Raw genomic sequence first — 17,678 nt, 5'->3', positions numbered from 1 at the left:
AGGTTAAATGCATGTTACTAATTACTGTCATGTCTTTCTTATTAAGAAGATGTATATCCGTCTGTGGTCCTGATGAAGCTTGCCGCGAAATGCGTTGACCTTTATCCAGACTAATCTACTGTTGAACAACTTTATATCATAGCATGTATTGTATATTGACAATGACTTTACCCCATGCTGTGTACACTACGAATCCTTATTGAGGGTATTTCCCCTCAATCTTTTAACCTTTCGGTGTTTGTTTATACCGTTGTTTTAGGAATGAATTAATAAAATGAGAATTTTATTCAACTTATTGAAGATCCAATGATGTGCCTCTAAAGTCCGCAATTGAGGTCGGCACTTGCTAGACCCCTCCTTTTTTCTTGCATTCTCCCCTTGGATTATGGCACGCCTGGGCTAGCTCTCCCCCCTTTTTCCGTTATACATAAATTCCATCTTCAAATCAAAATTATCCCCAAGCAATAATGCACATACTCCCCCAACTCCCAGTTCCAATCCCCCCTCCCAGCACAGATCTTTGCCCTCCCCCAATCCCGCCCCTCAGCTCAAATCCCATCCCCTAATTCCCCCTCCTAGCACAAATTTCCCTCACCCCAAAAAAATCACCCGCCTAGCACACATCCTCTTTCTTTTCAAGTTTTCTCTCCTAGCACAAATCTTCTCCCCCAAATCCCCCCTCCTGGCACAAAAGCCCCCCCCCCAACAGAAATCTTCTTTCTTCAATCCCCCTCCTAGGACAAATTCCCACACATCCCTCTTCCTAGCACAACTCCCTCTAAATTACCCTGCCCAGCAAAAAATACTTCCTCCCTCCCCAAATCCCCCACCACCCCTCCCCAAATCCCCATTACACTTCCCAGCACAGATAGCCGCCCATCCCCCTCCCCCAACTTACAGGGGGGAGCCACTACAAAGCCAGGAGGAGGTGTGCTGTCTTGTGCTCTCTCCTGTCAGAAGACCATTCATCTATACAGCCGGATCGCTCTTACCGTAGATCACATTGAACTGCACACATGCACAGTTGAATTGCCGCCCCCTATCTCCTCCAAGGGCCACTCACCTCCCAGCAGCAGGATATGTGGATAGGGGACGGTAATCAGACTGTGTATGTGTACAGTCCAATGCGATCTACAGTAAGAGCAAACCTGTCTCATGCGCTGTATAGACCAGTGCTCTTCTGACAGGAGGCGAGAGCACAACACAGTGCACCTCCTGTCTCTTTCCTCTCTGCCTCTACTTATCTTAGTGCTTCAGCCTCCAGGCTGCAGTCTCCTAGTCCCGGTTCGGAGTGCGGGTGGGGAAGGGTGGAGGAAGGAGCACAGAGGCAGCCGGCCAGGCACAACTTTTAAGGGAGGGCCGGCCTGGGGGGCAGAACTGATATCTGAGTGGGCACATCCCACCCCAGCACCCCCTAAATCCAGCCATGTGTGTCTTTTATCCAGCAGCTGAGAGCAGGCAGGAGGAAGAGGGGGAAAAAACGGTTTTCTGTTTGCTGTGTGAGAGACACAGAGGGCATTGTTCTGTCATCCTCCGTTCTCTGATCCAGAGATTCTCCTGCTCTCTGGGCCCCCCTGTGTGCCCGAGTCCCCTACAGAAGGACCGATGGTCCCCCCCTATCAGCGACCCTGGACATTTATCCAACAAATGTTTTATGAATAGGCTCCTATATTTTAGTGGAGCCCAAAGATAAGCAGTACATGTACAGAAATACTACAGTAATTTCTATTTTCATAGCATAAACTACAACTAATTAATTCAAACTATATATTATGCAATCAATAACATTTGCTTACTTGATACCCAGTAAATTTTACTCCGGGGTTGTTCTCTATTTCCCACAATCCTTCATTGAATCCTTTCCTTTTGTTTGACTTCCCAAACTTGTCCTTAAATTCCTTGTATGGAAACAGATCTTTTGGGCCCAAAAATGCACTGCAATGGGAAAATAATAATGTGCTCTTTCAGAATCAGTGGTACAATAAGTAAACAACAAGTATTGCATTAATACAGGTAATCTAATTAGTGTTTTTATTATTTAAATGTGATGTCAAGAATGTCAAGAACTGTCAAATTCTCTTAGAATTGATTTCAGCAATAAAAGGGAAAAAAAAAAAATAAAGTGACTGGTGCCCAACCTATTTTTTTCCCCATCATACACCGAGAACCAGATCTTTGGACAGAAATGTTTGCCTGCTGCATTAATTATGGGGTCATTCCACATCACCCAAACAGGGTGAGCCACAGTTGTCCAGGGTCTGGAAGTAGTCTGAAAAGGGCATAACTTATATGGTCTTCCACATTTTAGATTTTTGTATGCTAATGGATATTGTCCTCCACTTTGGTGACATGTATAAAAGAATCAAAAATGAAAGCTATGTTTCTACTAGGAATGGCAAGAAGACTTTTTAGGGGGCCCCTGATTCAGAAAGAGCATGACATCTCTAAGCGGTGTATAGACACTCACTCCTGAGGAATCTGGAACCTTTTTAAAAATCACACTGCACAGTCACATTATTAGAACAGGCACCATTGAAAAGAATGTGATTTCCCTTGTCATACGACTCAAGTTGCATCAGAAATTACATCAGTGTGAACCAACATTCAAACTTGGATGCATTCCATCATGGTCTCTGCAGATAATGGCCTATTGGTTCCCAACCAGGGTTCATGGCACCCTTGAAAAATATGTGTGCCTCCCTTTATGCAAGAGGCTAGCAGAAGAGATAAACTAGAACTTGGGGATTGCCCTCACAAGGAATGGCACATAGGAAACTGAGAATTGTGGTATAGTCTAGTGCCATAACCAGCCATTAAAGTGTTCCCTGTTTCTGCCAGGGGGATCCTGAAGCAGAAGACCTATGCACCAACAAACTCATGAGACCCGGACACTCTTAATTGGGGCTTGACCAGACAGACAGAGTCTAAGGTACACAAAATGGCATGAACCTCTTCCTATGCCCAGAAACTACCAGTCAACAGAAGCTGGATTCCCGGAGATTGCCCGTACCCAGAACAGCACATATGAGATGGAAATACACAATATTGTACAGCGCAGAAAGCAGAATATCTCCTCTGATGCAGGAAGAATTCCTATTCCTTTCCAGAGATGACAACTCAACAATTCCCAGATGGTGTCCAACAGATTCCGGGCAGAAGATCTGCCTAAGGCTGGATCCTACGTAGTAGATGGAACCACCTATTCTGGTGTCTTAGAAGATGCAGATTCTCCAGAGAACACCCGATGAGCAAATCAGAAATGTTTTCAGCTGTATGGAGGTGAAGCTGAGTAGATATACCAGGGACTACATGGTGAATAGCGGCAGGGGTATGCTTATTAGATATTCTTAGACCCCCTGCAATGATGGAAACTGTGGCTAAGTCACCAGAAGTCATTCTGTCACACAGAATGGTTGCTAACATCACACCACTGGGTCTGGTAAAGCAAGATCTTCCCACAAATCTTACTTCTGGCAGGAAAGAACTGACAGACAAACTCAAACATAAATGTGAATTACAGGAGAATCGTTTAGCAATTCTTGTGACAAGCAAAGATAAGTATTTCCAAATAAATGAATAGACCAGCAATTAAGTTTTCACTGTATATGAGACTTCTTAAAGACAATAACTGTGGAACCAAATTGTTAATATTTCAACACATGCTTTATATAAGAGAAATGACCAAGAACAATTTGAGAAAAGGCATAACAAATCAATTTAATAAAAAGAAAGCAAAAGTAAAAGTTATACATGTATGTAAATAGTTACAGCCTATGCCCTGACAAGATTTTCCTTTTTAACAATGCAATTTACACTGAAAATGTGAACATATAGAAGAAAAAATGTTAGAAAATAAGACCATACAGCGGTTTAACAGTACATGTTCCACTCAGAACAGGCCTCGCCATGGTCGACCAAAGGAGTTGAGGGCACATGCTCAGCGTCATATCATATCTTTGGAAAAGAGACGTATGAGTGCTGCCAGCATTGCTGCAGAGGTTGAAGGGATGGGGGGTCAGCCTGTCAGTGCTCAGACCATACGCCGCACAATGCATCAAATTGGTCTGCAAGGCTGTCGTCCCAGGAAGAAGCCTCTTCTAAAGATGATGCACAAGAAAGCCTGCAAACAGTTTGCTGAGGACAAGCAGACTAAGGACATGGATTACTGGAACCAGGTCCTGTGGTCTGATGAGACCAAGATAAACTTATTTGGTTCAGATGGTATCAAGTGTGTGTGGTGGCAACCAGGTGAGGAGTACAAAGACAAGTGTGTCTTGCCTACAAGCATGGTGGTGGGAGTGTTATGGTCTGGGACTGCAAGAGTGCTGTCGGCACTGGGGAGCTACAGTTCATCGAGGGAACCATGAATGCCAGCATGTACTGTGACATACTGAAGCAGAGCATGATTCCCCTCCCTTCGGAGACTGGGCCGCAGAGCAGTATTCCATCATGATAACGACCCCAAACACACCCCAAGAAGACCACCGCCTTGCTAAAGAATATGAGGATAAAAGTGATGGACTGGCCAAGCATGTCTTTAGATCTAAACCATATTGAGCATCTGTGGGGAATCCTCAAACGGAAGGTGGAGGAGTGCAAGGTCTCTAACATCCACCAGCTCCGTTATGTCTTCATGGAGGAGTGGAAGAGGACTCCAGTGGCAACGTGTGAAGCTCTGGTGAACTCCATGCCCAAGAGGTTTAAGGCAGTGCTAGAAAATAATGGTGGCCACACAAAATATTGATACTTTGTTCCCAATTTGGACATTTTCATTTAAGGGTGTACTCACTTTTGTTGCCAGTGGTTTAGACATTAATGTGTGTTGAGTTATTTTGAGGGGACAGCAAATTTACACTGTTATACAAGCTGTACACTCACTACTTTGCATTGTAGCAAAGTGTCATTTCTTCAGTGTTGTCACATAAAAGGTATAATAACATATTTACAAAAAATGTGAGGGGTGTACTCACTTTTGTGAGATACTGTGTATAATAAAAGATTAAATAAAAGATTTACAATTCATACTGTAAATAATCATGAGACACCAAATCCATTATCTCAAAATAGAAGCAACAAAGCAAACAAAGACTCCAGCACTGTAAATCTGTTATTGTGTGCCTGCTGAAGAATAACCTAAGTTGACCAAATGTTCTTTAGAAACCATCATGCTGAAGCAAGAAACAACAGGTTGTGGTACTATGTAACCAAAGTCAAACCTGTTAGGCAGTAGATACACATAGGCAGGCAACCAAAACGTGGTCATAATTGTCTAGCAACCAATTAAAGTGGTTCTAAAGGCTGAACATTTTTTACCTTCATACATTTTTTTGCATTAAGGTAACAAAACCTTCTGTGTACAGCAGCCCCCCAGCCCCCCTAATACTTACCTGAGCTCCATTGCAATCCAGTAATGTGCACGATTGTCTCAGCTCTCCGGGGACTCTCCCTCCTCATTGGCTGAGACAGCAGCAGGAGCCATTGGCTCCCACTGATATCAATCACAGCCAGTGAGCCAATGAGGAGAGATAGGGGGCGAGGACGAGCTGTGGCTCCTTGTCTGAATGGACACAAGTTATTAAGAGTTATTATACCAAAGATGCAAGGCAGCTTTCTTACAACTGGCTTATCTTGTGCTTCTTCCCTTTTTGTCTTCACTTCATCTTATCTCCTTATGTAATATCATAGAGTAGGGGTGGTATGCATACAACATATATCGGTCCATTAAAAATGACTTACGTCTCATGAGTGCCAAAAAAGAAGATTGGAAATTTATTTGCTGGTGGTTTCACAGCTCCCTCCGGCAGTTCATCAATCTGTTAAAGATAAAATATATATTTTACTAAAAAAATCTCTGAATAAATCTTCAAAAGATAAGATATTTTTTACTGAAACCAAAATTATGTATATACATATTGTATAAAGACTATTAGTTCTTTAAAGTTTTCTTACATACTGCCTAAAAATGCCATTTAAGAAAGCGCTCTTAACGTCTATTCATTCATCTTTGTTCATGTGTGTATAGTGAGATCAGAGGCTCCCAAACATTGACTGTATAAACTGAAGGAGCTGTCCAGCTTTACTTGTCTTTATGAATGAAAACTAGAGAGTCTAGGAAAAAGACAATTCTTTACTGCTAAATAAAATGTAGTACAGGGGTAGGCAACTTTTTTGAGGTTAAGATCTGTCTGGACAACATGGAGGAAAGCAAAGATCCTCGGGGAGGGGTGGGGTCTACTACGCATGGCCCTTTAAAAAAAAAAAAAAAACGATCAAGCTCCCCCCCAAAAAGACAGCATCACAGCAGTGTCCTCTGTCCTCTTCACATCATCCCCCCACTGTAGTGTCCTCTGCCCCCACAATAGTGTTCTGTACCCCCCCTCAATGCAATGTCCTCTGCACCCTTCACATCATCCCCCTCCCCCAATGTAGTATCCTCTGCCCCCCTCCTCCCATAGTAGTGTTCTGTAATCCCCAAATGCAGCGTCCTCTGCCCCTTCACGTCACCCCTCCCCCTCTGTATTGCCGTCTGCCCCCCCCCCCCCCCCAAAGTAGTGTCCTGCACCTCCCAATGCTGTGTCCTCTGCCTGCTTCACATCACTTCTCCCCCACTGTAGTGTCCCATTGCCCCCCCCCCCCACAGTAGTGTTCTGTAATCCCCAAATGCAATGTCCTCAGCCCCCTTCATGTCAGCCCCCCCCCAGTAGTGTCCTGTACCTCCCAATGCTGTGTCCTCTGCCCCCTTCACGTCACTCCTCCACCACTGTAGTGTCCTCTGCACCCTCCCCCCACAGTAGTGTTCTGTAGTCCCCAAATGCAGTGTCCTCTACCCCCTTTACGTTCAGCCCCCCCCCAACTGTAGTGTCGTCTGCCACCCCCCTCCCAAAGCAGTGTCCTCTGCCCCCCTCCCCCAACAGTAGTGTTCTGTACCCCCCAGACGCAGTGTCCTCTGCCCCCTTCACATCACTCCCCCACATTGTAGTGTTCTCTACCCCTCCCCCCACAATAGTGTTCTGTAACCCCCCCCCCAATGCAATGTCCTCTGCCCCCCACAGTAGTGTCCTGTACCCCCCAATGCTGTGCCCTCTGCCTCCTTCACACCAACCCTTCCCTCACTGTAGTGTCCGATACCTTTAATGTTCTGCCCTCTTCACATCAATCCATCCTCATAAAAAACAGTGTCATCTGACCCTCTTCATATCAAGCCCCCCCCCCCCCCAGTAGTGTCTTTTTTCTCCCCTCCAACAGTGTACCCCCCCCCCCTCCCCACATACACACAGCACTGTATAGGTAGCACACAGCAGTGCAGAGATAAGGAGACAGCATAGTGCTGGGTGGAAGGTGGGAGCGGGAGTTCATAATGGCAAGCTGGTGATTGGTTGCTTGGACCACCTAGACACCAATTACTGAGCAGCTCCCACTCTCAATCCAGCTCCTGCCTCTCGCTCTGCATTTACCAGGAGAGAAGTGGAGGTTAGGGGAGGCAAGGCCATGGTCACGATCCACCTGTTGGCCCGCCCGTGATCGACTGGTGGATCGACAGCTTGACAATCCCTGGTCTAGTAAATCCCTTGATCACCCTAGAACACTTTTAATGGAATTGTCCTACACAATGGACAAATGTGAATACAATGCATTTAGCTCCTGTGGTTCTACTATATTCACACTGGTCTACTTATTAAAGTTTTCACACTAGATTTACATTCCAAAAACTTAGTCGAGAAGTTATTAGTTCTCAAATTTGTATTGAGTAATTGCTTTGAAGATTTTAATGCACAGATTGAAATTATGCATCTTTTTGAAATGGCATTATCCCACAGATGTATTGAATAAAGCCCTTTCCTAAGGTAACAGAAGGATCAAGGAGAGAACTGCATGTACTATGAATATGAACAAAATAACATTTGTGTAAACTCATAATTTTATGTCTGCGAGATTTAGGAAAATCGCCAACAGGCTCCCTCTCTTCTGGGCCACATGGAGTATACACTGTCATCTGGCACTCAGCTGTGCTGTATACTTTGCCTTAGGGCACAATATTCATCCTTTTAACGGTAAAGTGATTGTAAAGCTTATTTTTTAATTTAAATAATAAACATGTTATACTTACCTGCTCTGTGCAATGGAATTGCACAGAGCAGCCCTGATCCTCCTCTTCTGAGGTCGCCCACCAGAGCTCTAAGCTCCTCCTCTTCTCTGTGTGCCACCAAAGAAAGCCACTTCCTATGGGGTTCAACTGTGGCCTCATTTCCGAGTCACACACAGCGTGGTGCAGTCCTGCCTCCCGATCCCTTCTCACAGAATTTGATTGACAGCATCAGAAGCCAATGGCTCCCACTATTCTCACTGAGTACTGTGAGAAGAGGAAGAGAGAGCTGCTGCACTCGGGCACAGCACTGGATGGAGATAGGCAAGTATAAGGGAGGATGAGGGGGGGCGATACAAGCACTGGGACATTTTTTACCCCAATGCAGGGAATTAATTAAAAGTAAAAAATGTCCTGCCTTTAGAACCACAAAGCCTAAATACAGGTTTGCTATGACTTGAAATAGTTTGTGTTGTGTTGTGTTTGCCAAACAGGTCCAAACAAACAATGTCCTTTACTAACGGATCCACCCTCTATGATTGATATATAAACTGTATGTAGTACCAGCTATATATAGTATCCAACGCTGTGTTGTGGCAGCAGTATGGGGACTTACCGTCCCATTCCCAGAATGCTGCTCAGGCATTCAGATGTAGCTTTGTATTTTACAAATGAATACAAGGCTTCCTCTGATTGGCTGAGGTGGAAAGGCGGGTGGATGATGTCACGATCTCCACCTCAGCCAATAAGAAACTTTGTATTTACTCATAAAACACAAAACTTCCTGTGACTGGCTGAGTAGTCCTTAGCCCAACTCAAATTCTGTCTCGATAATAAGACAGGAAGTCCCAGTACCGCTGCCAAAACACAGAGCTGTACAATATTTATGTAGCATTTCCAGCTGGCGCATTTGTTAGGACAGTAAATAGTCTGCTTGGATCGGTTTTCTCCAAACTATTTAAAGTCATAGTAAACCTGGAGTTAAGCTTTAATATAATCCCAAAATTGTGCTTGTTGTTTTCTACTAGAATAGTTTGTGATTTCTACTTTTCAATATGTTCAGTCATGGCGTTGTCATCATGCATTGCCTTATATAGCTCAATGACCTCTTCTATGCACTTTATGATTGGCTGCACTTCACTGTGTAATGTGTTCTTTGTACTGCAGTGCTCTAAACAAAGAATTTATAAAAACAGAAGCATCAACAGACACAGCCACATTGACTAGTGACGGAAATTTGTAAAAAGCCCCATTGCATAAATGGAGCAAACATTTGAGGACTCTATTAACCACTTCCAGTAAAAACCATTATTTTTTTTTGCTAGAAAACCACTTAGAACACCCAAACATCATATATATATATATATATATATATATATATATATATATATATATATATATATATATAGATGGTTTTTATCAATATATATATATATATATATGCAGTATCTCACAAAAGTGAGTACACCCCTCACATTTTTGTAAATATTTTATTATATCTTTTTTATGTGACAACACTGAAGAAATGACACTTTGGTACAATGTGTAGTGAGTGTACAGCTTGTATAACAGTGTAAATTTGCCGTCCCCTCAAAATAACTTAACACACAGCCAATAATGTCTAAACCGCTGGCAACAAAAGTGAGTACAACCCTAAGTGAAAATGTCCAAATTGGGCCCAAAGTGTCAATATTTTGTGTAGCCACCATGGGCAGTGAATGTTAGAGACCTTGCCCTCTTCCACATTCCGTTTGAGGATGTCCCACAGATGCTTAATAGGGTTTAGGTCTGGAGGCATGCTCGGCCAGTCCATCACCTTTACCCTCAGCTTCTTTAGCAAGGCAGTGGTCATCTTGGAGGTGTGTTTGGGGTTAGTTAAAATGTTGAAATACTGCCCTGCGGCCCAGTCTCTGAGGGGAGGGGATAATGCTCATACGTCAGTATGTCACAGTACATGTTGGCATTCATGGATTCCTCAATGAACTGTAACTCCCCAGTGCCAGCAGCACTCATGCAGCCCCCAAACCATGACACTCCCACCACCAAGCTTGATTTTAGACAAGACACACTTGTCTCCTCACCTGGTTGCTGCCACATACGCTGGACACCATCTGAACCAAATAAGTTTATCTTGGTCTCATCAGACCACAGGACATGGTTCTAGTAATCCATGCAGTTAGTCTGCTTGTCTTCAGCAAACTGTTTGGATATGACGCTGAGCACGTGCACTCCTCTTTGGTCGACAATAGCGAGGCCTGTTCTGAGTGGAACCTGTCCTGTTAAACCGCTGTATGGTCTTGGCCATCATGCTGAAGCTCAGTTTCAGGGTCTTGGCAATCTTCCTATAGCCTAGGCCATCTTTATGTAGAGCAACAATTATTTTTTTCAGATTCTCAGAGAGTTCTTTGCCATGAGGTGCCATGTTAAACTTCCAGTGACCAGTATGAGAGAGTGAGAGCGATAACACCAAATTTAGCACACCTGCTCCCCATTTACACCTGAGACCTTGTAACACTAACGAGTCACATGACACCGGGGAGGGAAAATGGCTAATTGGGCCCAATTTGGACATGTTCACTTAGGGGTGTACTCACTTTTATTACCAGCTGGTTAGACACTAATGGCTGTGTGTTCAGTTATTTTGAGGGGACAGCAAATGTACACTGTTATACAAGCTGTACACTCACTACTTTACATTGTAGCAAAGTGTCATTTCTTCAGTGTTGTCAAATAAAAAGATATAATATAATAAAATATTTACGAAAATGCGAGGGGTGTACTCACTTTTGTGAGATACTGTGTATATATATATATATATATATATATATATATATATATATATACACACACACACACATAATACCCAAAATGTTTGGTAAAATGTAAAGATGATATGACGCTGAGTAAATAGATAATTGTGTACGTCCATGGAATCTAAAAATCTCCACAGACAATGCTGTAAAAGCCTTTAGAGATTACCAGTTTAGACAGAAGGTCTGGAGCTAGAATTATTGCTCTCGCTCTGATGTTCATGGTAATACCTCACATGTGTGGTGCAATCACTGTTTACATAAGCATGTGGGACTGATGGTGGGATTGGGCTTTAACGCTTTTATTTTATTATACATATATATATATATATTTTTTTTTTTTTTTTTTTTTACACTGTAACTTGCTTTTTTTTTTTTATCTCTTTTATTGCTATTAGGATGGTTTTTGTTTATCCCTTCTGACAGCAATAAAAGTGTTAAAAAAAATAAATAAAAAACTGGCTGCGACGGGTCAACTTTATTAGACCCAGATGTCTCTTCTGGCCACCAAAGCATCAGTTAAACAGAGACTGTATTGATCTGATTTGCTGGGGATGGGGGATTCCTCCCTGCTGTGTCATTGTATTCTGACAGCAAGGAGACTACTCTGCCATCAGAATACACTGATCAGTGCTGCAATTTATTGCCTGCAGCTCTGATTAAGCGAAAATATACCAACAGTGCGCTTGAACAGAAGTCGACTGGAATATTGACTTCTGTTCATTCATAGTGGCCACAAATGGATCGACATTCGGCAAGTTGAGCAGCGACTGGGCAAATTTCGATCCATGTATGGCCAGCTTTAATGCCAATCATGTCATGCACATGCTTTTTTAGTTTGTTTGGTGCACAAATAGGTTAGGTTATTTCTGATCACTAATTTACTCCTTTACTCCATAGAGAAGCAAAATATTTTGACTCAGTTTTTGGTTGCACTTTTTAGCATTCCTTACATTTTGTTGGGGGGCACAACATGGTTTTGTAGGAGAGTAACCAACACTCCAGATGCCTTGAGGGGCCACTGGCATTGCCATTTTTAGGGAAGATTGGTAATTTTTTGGCTTTTTCATATTCCTATTCTTTGCGAGGGTGACTAGCCGAGGTGAGTCATTTGACATACATTGACCACTTCAAATTGCCATTTAACCCCAAGTTTTGTTTGCTGGCGCCTCTCCTGTGGGATAGTTGATATTTTGATATTGGATATTGGGTATACACCACAGTTGCCAGTATACCCAATTGGTTACAACCACAGCAAGGGCGCTGGATCTTTTTGGAATATACAGTATCTCACAAAAGTGAGTACAGCCCTCACATTTTTGTAAATATTTAATCATATCTTTTCATGTGACAACACTGAAGAAATGACGCTTTGCTACAATGTAAAGTAGTGAGTGTACACTTTGTATAACAGTGTATATTTGCTGTCCCATCAAAATAACTCAACACACAGCCATTAACCACTTAAGCCCCGGAGGATTTTCCTGCTAAACGACCAGGGGGTATTTTGCGATTCGGCACTGCGTGACTTTAACAGACAATTGCGCGGTCATGCAACGCTGTATCTAAACGAATTTGGCGTCCTTTTTTTCCCACAAACAGAGCTTTCTTTTGGTGGTATTTGATCACCTGTGCGCTTTTTACTTTTTGCGCTATAAACAAAAAAAGAGCGTACATTTTGCAAAAATAACAATATTTTTCACATTTTTTTATTTGAAATTCCCCCCAAAAAAAATGTAAAAATCAAAATTTTTTAAAATTTTCGGCCAATTTGTTTTATGCTACCTATGTTTGGTAAAAAAAATTGCAAAAAGCGTATTTTGATTGGTTTGCGCAAAAGTTATCGCGTTTACTAACAAAGGGAAAGATTTCTGTCATTTTTGGTGTTTTTTTTTTAACGTGTAATGGCGGCGATCTGCGATTTTTTTTGCGGTACTGCGACATTGGGGCGGACAGATCGGACCCTTGACTGACATTTTTGGGGTTACCAGTGACATTTCTACAGTAATCAGTGCTATATATATGCACTGTTACTGTAAAAATACACTGGTAGTGAAGGGGTTAACTTTATTTGGGAGGGAGGGGCTGTGTGTGTCCCTAGGGGCGTGCTTTCTACTGTGATTGGCTGTGGCTTGAGCTGTAAGGACACTGATCAACGGATCTACATAGTAGATCCATGTGATCAGTGTTTTTACAGCGAGGAGAATGACAGGTGGCTTGTTTACACAAGCTGCCTGACATTCTCCCTCTCCCCCGCCGATCGCCGAGTGACCGGCGGACATGAGTGAGTAACTCGAGTAACTCGAGTTAACCAGGTGAGGACAGCCCTCCTCTTCACCTTCCCAATCCTGGGGCCCCGGACTCCACCGGCACTGCCAGAATACAGGGAGACACAGGATATCTGCTTGCCACCCGGATTTAACCACCGCAGCGTGCCATACATGTTTCCATGCCTGTACCTTACTTCACTAATGTGAGCGTTTTTATTCTAATAAATTTCTTGTTACTTACATGCTGCACTCAGATTGGCGCCGCTCACTCTTGCCCCCTGTCTGTTCAATACAGAGCTGCTTCACACTCTGCGAGCTGGCTACAGACCTTCTAAGTGCATCTAGTGCTATTTGCACCAGCATCAAGGACTCTGCCATTTGAACTTATCTTTGACCTTTACCTTGAACCTTTACACTGATTGTCACTTGGAGACATTTGTTTATTGATGTCACATTGCTCCCCAAATTCTAATCATTTTTTTTTTCTTCTCATTGGCTGTGTTTTTGATCTTAGCGCTCACCATCCTCCCCTAGGCTATAAGAAGATTGGCAAGACCCTAAAAATGAGCTGCAGCACGGTGGCCAAGACCATACAGCAGTTTAACAGGACAGGTTCCACTCAGAACAGGACTCGCCATGGTCGGCCAAAGAAGTTGAGTGAACATGCTCAGCGTCATATCCAGAGGTTGTCTCTGGGAAATAGAGGTATGACTGCTGCCAGCATTGCTGCAGAGGTTGAAGGGGTGGGGGGAGTCAGCCTGTCAATGCTCCGATCATATGCCGCACACTGCATCAAATCAGTCTGCATGCCTGTCATCCCAGAAGGAAGCTTCTTCTAAAGATGATGCACAAGAAAGCCGACAGTTTGCTGAAGACAAGCAGACTAAGAACATGGATTACTGCAACCATGTCTTGTGGTCTGATGAGACGAAGATAAACTTATTTGGTTCAGATGGTGTCAAGCGCGTGTGGCGGCAACCAGGTTAGGAGTACAAAGACAAGTGTGGTGGTGGGAGTGTCATGGTCTGGGGCTGCATGAGTGCTGCCAGCACTAGGGAGCTACAGTTCATTGAGGGAACCATGAATGCCAACATGTACTGTGACATACTGAAACAGAGCATGATCCCCTCCCTTCAGAGACTGGCCCGCAGGGCAGTATTGCAACATGATAATGACCCCAAACACACCTCCAAGATTACCAATGCCTTGCTAAAGAAGCTGAGGGTAAAGGTGATGGACTGGCCAAGCATGTCTCCAGACCTAAACCATATTGAGCATCTGTGGGGCATCCTCAAATGGAATGTGGAAGAGGGCAAGGTCTCTAACATCCACCAGCTCCGTTATATCGTCATAAGGAGTGGAAGAGGACTCCAGTAGCAACCTGTGAAGCTCTGGGGAACTCCATGCCCAAGAGGGTTAAGACAGTGCTGGAAAATAATGGTGGCCACACAAAATATTGAAACTTTGGGCCCAATTTGGACATTTTCACTTAGGAGTGTACTCACTTTTGTTGCCAGCAGTTTAGACAATAATGGCTGTGTGTTGAGTTATTTTGAGGGGACAGCAAATTTACACTGTTATACAAGCTGTACACTCACTACTTTACATTGTAGCAAAGTGTCATTTCTTCAGTGTTGTCACATGAAGATAAAATATTTACAAAAATGTGAGGGTTGTACTCACTTTTGTGACATACTGTAAATGCCAATCATGACAGGTTTTCTTTAAACAGACTTTTACACCACACATGCATACACAATATTTTATTTAAATACACACATACAGTGCCTAGAAAAAGTATTCATACCCCCTTGACATTTTCCACATTTTGCCATGTTACAACTAAAAACGTAAATGTATTTTATTGGGATTTTTTGTGATAGACCAACACAACGTTGCACAAAATACCTCATTCACTGGATCTGCTTGGCAAGCTCCGCTAGCTCAGCTCACTGTGCAGAGACGGACCTGTTAGAGTCCCGCTCTCCTCTATAGGGAGATTGGATGAAAACGGACAGCATGTCCAATTTCATCCGATCATATTGGATCCGACCCGCTGGACGGATGACGAATGTATCGCCATTTGTCTGTTTTAAGCGGATCTTGTCTGATCGGATGACAAACGGGTGTCAGTGGACACATCTTCTCTGACATCCGCCTCTCCATAGAGAATGGGTCAGACTGGATGGGAAGCGTCTGTGAACAGCAATTTTCAAGTCTTGCCACATATTATCAATTGTATTTATGTCTGGCCCTTGACTGGGCCTATCTAACACATTAATATGCTTTGATCTTAACCATTCCATTGTAGCTCTGGCTGTATGTTTTGGGTTGTTGTCCTGCTGGAAGGTGAACCTCTGCACCAGTCTTAAGATTACCTGTATTTGGCTCCATCCATCCTCCCATTAACTCTCACCAGATTCCCTGTCCCTGCTGAAGAAAAGCATCTCCACAACATGATGCTGTCACCACCATGTTTCACAGTGGGGATGGTGTGTTCAGGGTGATGTGCAGTGTTAGTTTTTTGCCACACATATTTGGTCTCATCTGACCAGAGCACTGTTTTCAACATGTTTACGGTGTCACCCACATGGCTTCTCACACACTGCAAACAGGACTTCGTATGGCTTTCTTTTTGCCACTCTTCCAGATTTGTGGAGTGCATAACTAATAGTTGTCCTGTTGACAGATTTTCCCACCTGAGCTGTGGATCTCTGCAGCTCCTCCAGAGTTACCTTGGGCATCTTGGCTGCTTCTCTGATTAATTGCCCGGCCTGTCAGTTTAGGTGGATGGCCAGGTCTTGGTAGGTTTCCAGTTGTGTCATTCTCTTTCCATTTTCGAATGATAGATTGAACAGTGCCTGGTGAGATGTTCAAAGCTTGGTCTTCATGATGCTGTTTGTTCACTAAGGTTCTTTGACAAACCCCAGAGGCCCCGTTCACACTGGGGCGATCCGACTTCCCGGGGCGACCTCATAGGACGCGGCGCGCTGCTCGCACCGCGACCTCGGAGCGGCCGGCACGGACTTCATAACATTGAAGTCAATGCAGGTCGCTCCAGGTCGCCCCAAAGAAGCTCCGGACCCTTTTTCTAAGTCGGAGCGACTTGTGTCGCTCCTATTAGAACGGGTCCACAGCTTCTCTATGCCAGGCGACCTACGGCGACAGGTCGCCCCAGTGTGAACGGGGTCTGAGGGCTTCACAGAACAGCTGTATTTATAATGAGATTAAATTACACACAGGTGGGACTTCTGAAGGTAATGTGTTCCACTAGATTTTAGTTAGGAGTATCAGAGTAAAGGGGGCTAAATACAAATGCACACCACACTTTTCAGATATTTATTTGTAAAAAAAAGTTGAAAACCATTTGTCATTCTTCATTCACTTCACAATTATGTGTCCCTTTGTGTCGGTCTATCACTTACAATCCCAATAAAAAACATTTACGTTTTTGGTTGTAACATGATAAAATGTTGAATATTTCAGAGGGTATGAATACTTTTTCAAGGCACTGTAAGCACACCAGTTAAATACACAGTTCTGCAACTGTAATCATAAAACATACCTTTCTTTGATTAATCACATACACTGACATGTACAGGCTAACAATTAATATTGCATTCACACAAGACTCACATTACCTTTGTCTGACTAATCTAGTACAATTATCCACTTGGCAAACACAATTGCAATAATATTATATTTAAATGGAGATATGGACAGTTAAAGCTTTCAGTAAAGACAAAATGAAACATATAGTCCATGACCAAACAACATTCACTGATAACAAAGAAGCTGCATGTATAAAACGCCTACATTGTAAGTGAAGAAGTCACATACATTTCATTAATCTGGTCATCAGCCTATTGTATTTTGACAAACCCAGAAATATTTAAACATGTATGTTAACATCAGTAGAATCAAATTGAAATCACATGAAAATTTCAGAGCCTCTGCCAATACTAATATAAAAGGAACCAGACATGCGATTTCTATTAAAATGAGCCTGGACTGGAGTCAAAATTGTGTTTTCCCAATAGATCCAGCTCTGGGAGGCTAGAGAAAACATGGAGATCGTTTTCCTTTTTACAATTCTAGCGAAGACAGTGAATGAAGAAAACACGGCAGAAGCCACAGAGGTGTGGTGATCCTTGTAAAATCATGTGTGCAGCCGGATTTCTGCTCAACCTCCATTATCACAAACAGCTCTCTCAGGCAAACAACCTTTCAGCCATCCCCATCTATTTTCAATGAAGAATAACACTGGAGCCATGTAATATCCCCTTTATACCAGACCTTATAGATTTCATTCAATCATTTTAAAAAACATTTCTTTCTCTGGTTAGCAGTTTGTTTCAAAGACTCAAAGAGAGCCAAAAAATAGCACATCCCCTGTTCAGAAGACTGTATTTTGCTTTATTTAGGGCTCACTCACACCAGATACTGTCAAACACATTTTAAACCCAGTATACATGCATATACAAGAAAAATAATGTATTTCAATGAGCCTTGTTC

The 17,678-nt window shown here is 43.0% G+C and overlaps 1 protein-coding gene across 1 annotated transcript in view; it reads right to left on the bottom strand.

Moving 5' to 3' along the window:
- HDGFL3 (HDGF like 3) overlaps positions 1–17,678 on the bottom strand; it is an 84,195-nt gene that overhangs the window by 28,900 nt on the left and 37,617 nt on the right. The window contains exons 2-3 of the mRNA XM_082252749.1: positions 5,737–5,813; positions 1,797–1,935 (exon numbers count right to left, since the gene is read on the bottom strand). Coding sequence (XP_082108875.1) covers positions 1,797–1,935; positions 5,737–5,813 — 216 coding nt within the window. The remainder of the gene's footprint in view (positions 1–1,796; positions 1,936–5,736; positions 5,814–17,678) is intronic.

This window comes from Pelophylax lessonae (assembly GCF_965119305.1).
Source record: "Pelophylax lessonae genome assembly, chromosome: 4".
In the NCBI taxonomy this organism is placed as follows: Eukaryota; Metazoa; Chordata; class Amphibia; order Anura; family Ranidae; genus Pelophylax; species Pelophylax lessonae.
This window is presented reverse-complemented; position numbering and strand designations above follow the sequence as displayed.